At 40.6% G+C, this 7183-nt stretch overlaps 1 protein-coding gene across 3 annotated transcripts in view; it reads left to right on the forward strand.

Moving 5' to 3' along the window:
* LOC106965285 (serine/threonine-protein phosphatase 2B catalytic subunit gamma isoform-like) overlaps positions 1–7183 on the forward strand; it is a 31400-nt gene continuing 24217 nt past the window's right edge. For 2 of the 3 annotated variants that reach the window (XM_015061290.1, XM_015061291.1), the window contains exon 1: positions 2–814. In XM_015061290.1, the coding sequence (XP_014916776.1) occupies positions 751–814 (64 nt within the window). In that variant the 5' untranslated portion in view covers positions 2–750. Of the gene's footprint in view, positions 815–7183 lie in introns of all 3 variants that reach the window. The other variant, XM_015061288.1, reaches the window with a different exon arrangement.

The following is a 7183-nucleotide window of genomic DNA, read 5'->3' on the forward strand; positions in this document are numbered from 1 at the left end:
AGTCCCGTCACATCGGCTGGCCTCCACCATGTTGGAGGAAATCCGCCCCTGGGCTGCTCCTCACTCCCTGTCAGATTAGAATTTAATCCGAAGAGGAGGAGGAGGACGCGCTATCAAGACGCTGCCTGCATCTTGGGGGGAGTCGTGCCGCGCCAGTTTTTTTTTTTTTTTTATGTGTGTGTGTGTGCACACACTAAATAAAGGCGTCTCTAGGTCCTGCTGTCACTTTGCTTTTTTTTATTTTTTCCCTGCAAATCACGACGGGCGGGTACAAAATGAGCCGCCGGTCCTTCGTTTTCTTTCTGCTTGTCCGCTGACTTGCCAAGGCGTTAAGATGTTAGCTGGCTAACTAGCTGGAAAAGAGTAACTAAATCGGATTAACTGCTTCCTCTGGGGAACATATTCGTTGCTCGAGCTTGTCAATTACTGCAGCTCCAATGTTCCTCGTGCGTATTAATTGTTGTTTTTAGTTCATTCCATCTCCAGAATTGTGTAAAGAGCCACTACTTTAAGCTTTAATTATTCACTGGCGTTAATATTGTAAGCTAGTCTGGTTATTGGTAAATTACAGCAGCAGACGAAGGGAGCTGGAGGTGGGAAGCGCGTGAGGAACCGCTAACATTAAAGTGGCACCGCTAACCCAGCCGAAAGTCTGGACGGGCGGACTTATGCGCTAGCCTCTCCGCTGGATAGCTGGATCCAGAACTGAAGCTCTCTCCCCGCTGAAGGCAGACCCCAGCCGAAGCAGAGATGTCAGGGAAGGATAAAGACAAAGACAAGGAGCAACAGTCCACCACAGAACGGCTTATCAAAGGTGAGTCACTGTTGCATGGAGAGAGAAACCACCTGTAGCTTTTGGCCAAACTTTACACTCTTTGTTTGAATGAGAATGAAAGAGATTTTTGTTCTTGTTTGGGGAAAAAAAGTGTATCCTACTTCCTGTTGCTTGGACACACTTTTTTTTTCTTTCTGTGGCATATTAAATACACCCAGAACGATGGTTCACTGAGGCATTGATTTGATTAATTGTATAAATAATAAGTTAAGGCTCAGAGGTCTGCATCTATCAGTCGGTGAAGTAGGGACAGGCTGTTGTTAGAATATATTTGGCACGATTCTAAAATTAATTTCACATTAGAGCATCAAAACAACTTTCAAGTGGTCGTGGATGTAGATTTAAGACGGTTACATTCTGAGGAAATTTATGTCCTTTAAGTTTCATTTCAACTTCTTAGAAATTGTGACCTACAACACAAAAAAAGTCGCTTAAAATAAAAAAAAATATATTTTATATGCAGTTTGAAATGGAATGTTTAACATTCTTTGATATATGTTTTTGCCTGACAGTGACTAGAGTAAATGGTAAATTATTTCTATTACCTTTTTATTCAAAGAGTTGCATTTGTATCTGAATATGTTTTCATGATTAAAACAGGGACAGAAACATTCTGCCATGAAACAAAAATACTTAATTACTTTTGTCCTCTAAAATTAATCGGAAAATTTTGAAATGAGGATATGAATCACTTAAAATTCTTAAGGGAATCCAGACCCATTTAAGCATGTGTGTCAAATGAAGGGATAAATTATTAACCGACTATTTGGTCGATTAAAAACAAATCTCACCTTCAGGAAAACCAAACATGAATTTGTCGTATTCAAACGTTAGCAATATTACGATGTTCCTGTTTTAGCGGGAGTGAAAAAAATTGGCAACACATTCTGTGTATGTTTGTTTCGTATTACTGTCTGGAATCCTGGAAACAAAATTGTGTGATTGTAAATGACATATCGCTGCACAAATAGCAGCTGCAAACTCACTTACTCACCAGGGGCCCCACTAAAACTCTTGTGGCAGAAAACCCCCAAACCAAGGGCCAGAAGAGAATCTGATGAGTTTTCTTATGCTGTTGTGATATTTAGAGAGGGATGAGAGGAGGGGGCTGAGCAGAACCAGCAATGAGTCAAAGATAAATGTGCATTCCTCGCATAGATTCATATTCGTGACAAATATTATACATATATCCTGCTTGGATGACCAGTAAATTTATGCTGCTGGCTGTTGTTTCTTTGGGTTTGCCAGTGATAATAAGCAGGGCCAAATTTACAAGGATGTGGGCCCCTGGGCTAGTGAAAATGTCTCAAACCTTCTTAAAAACATTACTTAGTTCTTTATGACTTTTTTTTTGCCAAAGTTATTAAGAGGACTAGCCACTTGCTAGTCCTTAGCAGGATCATACTACCACACATTAGGGCCATAGATAGAAGAGGAAACGTACAGTAAAGTTTCACTAAAAAAACAGAGACATTTTTGGATTAATCTCAGAAATTTTCTAGAAAAAAACTCAGAAACTTCTGAGTTTGAAAAGTTGCAAGAAGACAACTCAGAATTTTTTAGATTAATCTCAGAAAAAATAGCTAAGCTTTAATGAGTTTGAATATTTTGGGCTAAGAATGTTTTTGTTGTTGCAAATTTATTACTTTTAAACTTGGAAATTTTTCTCAAATTAGTTTGTGCAAAAAATTCGGAGTTTTTGTCTAGCAATTTTTTTGACTTTTCAAACTCATAAATTTTCATGTTTTTCTTTTTCTTTTTTTTTTCTTTTTGTTGAGAAATTTACTTCTTTTGGTTTTTTTTCTATCTGCAATGGCCCCAATACGCCGTCATATGACCACACCCCTCCCCTTGTTAAACTTTTTCTCTCTAAACACGCACTCGCACTCGCACTCCAGTCCAGCAAACAAACCAACTACTGAACAATCTTTGCTATATTATCACAGTTAGGAAAAAAATCTGGTTCATTCCCACTGAGCTTGTGGTTGCGCTATAGACAGACATGCCATCATTTGTTGTTTTTGGGTCAGGCAAGTAAGGGGCAACTAATGAGAGAGAGAGAGAGAGAGAGAGAGAGAACATAACCCAGCCCCTGCAGACGCTGCCTCCTTCACCAGTACGACTACTTAATGCCATCGCAGCCCACATCCCGGTCTGTCTGCAAGGGCACCGGGAGAATGTCCTGCCAGAGGACTGGAATGCTGTAGCATGAGCCAGTGAGGAGAGAGTGAGTTAATTGTGGAAAGAATCTCCCGAGCAATGTTCCCAACATGGCCAGCCATAGTGTGGAGAGGGGAGAGGGGAAGAGAATAGATAGCACTGTAAGCTGTTAGGAAACCCCAGGTCATGCAGTTCTGCTTTCGATTTTTGCACACCATAACTGTCCTAATGTGAATTTAAAATAAGTTTATTTCCATCTGAAATAATAATAATAAAAATGATGATGATGATGATAATAATAAGTGAAATGCAACCACTAGAGATCACAGCTTGCTATGGCAAATACACCCCAGGCTGGCTGATTTAGCTTTCAAGGCTAATACATTCACCGATAATTAGAGTAATCTGAAGTGGACTTCATGATTCATCCGGCTGCGGTACCGCTCCATTCATCTCCACCCAGCCGCATCTTTGTAATTCAAGCCCGGCCTATTGTGTCGATTTTTGAAACAATAGCCAACATATTCTAGACGCTGGCTCATATCGCTGTCAAAAACATTATCCTGGACGGGCAGCGCGCGGCGGATGGTCTTTTCTTTGTGCCTCGTGTCGTTTGTTGTCATGCCAGACCGGGGGGTGTTGACGTGGCGCGCGGCGCAGTAGCGCGCGCGTCTGCACTTCTCAGGAGTTCATCCAACATTCATGCTAATTAGGCCAGGCAGGCTTTAATAGGAAGCCATTGTCCGGGTGGTGGTAGTTGATTATTATATTGTTAGCTTATTAGTTTTTAGCTAACTATGCTTTTTCTGGGTTATGTGTTAGGGAGGAAAATTGTGGTTTAGTTCACCGTGTCTGCATATTTTTTCTTTTTTCCCCCCATAAAAAACAATTCATACCCCTTGAATTTAACTTCAGACAGTGACAACCTAGCACAAAGTGACCAGATTTGTAGCAATATGGATACGTAGACCCTTTTTTTTTACTGACAAAAAGTAAAATGTGTGGCTTACTTTTGTTTTGAGTCAACACTTTGTGTGCTGTAATTACAATTGCTTTGTGAAATAGCTCAACCAGATTTGCACAATGTAAGACATTTTTGGCAAAATAGCTCAAGCGCAGTCAGACATGATGAAGAGTGTCTTTTAAAGTATTGTTAGGCCTGTCACCATAACTAATTTTGCTTGATGATAATGGTTCCAGAAATTATTGCAATAAACAATAAAATTTTTGTTTTGAAACTACATTTATTGAAGTCATATATTATTAATGACATAACTATGCAAGTTTGCCTTCTCAAAGACCAATAAACTTTAATTTTGTAAAGAAAAAAAAAAAGGAAAATACTGGAACTGGAAGATATTTTAAACATCCAACAAAACACATGATAACCGAAAACAATAAATAAAACGGAAACAAAACCGCACGCATCCGAAACAATAAATACAACTGATTATGAAGTCTCTGGAAACAAACCTTAAAAAATATTAATAATCAGAATGCAAGCTATGCGCTGCTATAAATTTTCATTTGAATTTAGGTCTTGACTCTGACAGCCTGTCTTACACGTATATTGTGAAACACAGGTGAACTCTGTTCACTAGTTATGGTAACTTCTTAAGGCAGTTAGTTGGTTTCACAGGATGTTATTCGGGGGGTCGGTGAGGTGATGTGGACTTAGAATGATATTGTGATATTTTGTGGTGTTATGTGGTGTGATATAAAAATGATGATAAAAAAAACCTATTACTTATTTTTATGATTGTGACTGGATGGCACAGCATTCATAGTGCCACAGACACAAATATTGTTCTTGGAAAAACATTTAAATTTTCCACAGTTTTCTTCAGGACACCACTCCCTTATAACAGTATGATTTATGTCACTAAAATGCACTTAACTGAATGTAATCATATTTTCACATTTTCTGATATTTATCAATGCTCTTGTACTGTCGTCTTTTTTTGTTTTGTTTTTTACCTTAAATAACTGAAATTTACCGTGACAACAATAAATCAAAATTCTTATTACAACTAGAAATTTTTCAAGATAAATGATAAACCATATGTTACATTGTTTATTATATCGTGAAATGAGATTTTTTTTTTCTCATTTCTCATTTTCTCATTTCCCTTCACTACTTTGATGTGAACTATCACATGCATAAAGGTTTATTTGGCCATCATGTAAACTATTTTGAATAATTTTGCAGGTATGTCTTCAAGTCTTGATCCTGCATGCAAATAAACCCAGAATTTATGAATATTGTTATTATTATTGGATGCCCTGTAATGGACTGGCGTCCAATCCAGGGTGACCCCGTCTCACCCGTCGACCGCTGCAGATGGGCGCCAGCTCCCCTGGCGACCCCACTGAGGATAAGCGTGTTAGAAAATGGGTGGATGGATGTTACTATTGGACAGCAGGGCAGCCACGTCTGCTTATTTGGACTAAGTTTTTAGTTCTTCGCTGTTGAGACCCATTATTACAGTCCAGCGAGCGTAATGACTTCCAGCGACCGCTTGTGACTTTTTGTTGAAAACATCTGCCTGAGTTTTTTTATTTATTTATTTATTTTTTTTTTTTACGGTCCTGATGCGTTCCCTCATTCTTTCTTCATGTCCTTCCAGGTCCTGCTTTGTGTGCGCTCAGGTTTCCCCTTATGTGTGGCGAGGCTTTTAAGTAAACAGCCCTTGGATCTGGAAGCCCTCGCTAATAGAGGCTTTACCTAATCTGTTCTTAAGACTTGTACCTCAGCTTACAGCTCTCTTCATGGCCGTGCCTTGTAGGTCTGGGAGCACTTACTGTTTATTTATACCTCACCGGTCAACACATGACAGCTTGTCCTCAGCTCCGGGCGAGTCAAGCCTGGTCCATGCTGCTGCTGCTGCTGTCTGTGGCCGAGTTAACATCAGTTACCGGTAATCCTTCACTTTCAGTCAAACACCGCCACCAATCCCGTGTTTAGTGACTGGACTCTATTAGATCAGCTGTAAAGACAATGTGTCATGTACTTTGTTTACTATGAAAACAGGAGAGACCTTGAATCCAGCCAACTATACACTTATACACAGCTTTGATTATTATAGACAAACACCCACACTAAAAAATCATTACTGCTCCTTTCAGGTTGCACTTTGATTTGCCCTCTGAGGATGTGATAACATTCTTAGTGTCTCTTTCTCTCCTTCCTGTCCTTGTTCATTGCCTCTCTGGCACAGCTTTTATCACATGAGCAGTCCTCATCTGCACTGGCTGATATTGGAATATGTGTCACATTTGATAGCATGGGATGGCCTCTGCGCAGACGTTCACATTGATTTGATTATCAGGAGTGTTGGGTCTGACCATCAGTGATGGCAAATACCGTCCGTTTTTTACGTCTCTATAAACTGCCTGAAGTAAAGTGTGCTGCGTTTCTTGTAATCAGAGATGTCACCCAGAAATCTGTCCCCGGTTTCCAGTTTGCTCATCCCGGATCGGATCGGTGGTCGGTTGGTTGCAGTAGCAGCCGTTGTAGATGAAGCTGTTGTAGATGTAGGATTTCTGATTGCTGTATCTCTGCTTTAAAGGCGGTGCCACATCCACGCTTCAGGCCATGAGGCGGTGGCATAATGCATTTGCTGCCTGGTTTGTTATTAGCCTCTCGCTATAATCCCTCCTAACTGTTTCTGGTGGTGGGAGTGAGAGAGCCTGGATCACTCTCTGACTCTCTCTATCCCTGATTTGTTTGGGCGAGTCCAGAAAAATCTGCAGACAAAGCTGCTGTCATTGTTGAAGCACAGAGTGGCTATTATTTTATAACCAGGAGTTGGACTCTTCTAACAACGACACACTTAGCATTTGTTCCTCTGTCTTGCTGCCATGTGAGGGAGAGCATTAGGTAATCGATGTCCTTCTAATTGCCAACAAGCTCTTATCAGAAGGCACCGAGTGGCTCTCTGCAGCAGAGAGCTGCTGTGGTAGATGTGGCCACGCTGTAAGTGCACTGCCATCCCAACGCTGGAATTTTCTCTTTCAGGCTGTTCAGTTTTACTTGTGCACTTAACAGCTTTTTGATCATGAAACACTCGGGCCTGAGCTTCGAAGGCGCCGACCTTTGTGATGGCAGTAAAAGGATTGTGTAGGTGGTGCGGAACAGCTTACCTTACAGGAGGAGGGGTTCTGTGTGTGTGTGTGTGTGTGTGTGTG

The sequence above is a fragment of the Poecilia latipinna genome, unplaced genomic scaffold (genome assembly GCF_001443285.1).
Source record: "Poecilia latipinna isolate Pla-1442-1.1 unplaced genomic scaffold, P_latipinna-1.0 Scaffold1797, whole genome shotgun sequence".
NCBI lineage: Eukaryota > Metazoa > Chordata > Actinopteri > Cyprinodontiformes > Poeciliidae > Poecilia > Poecilia latipinna.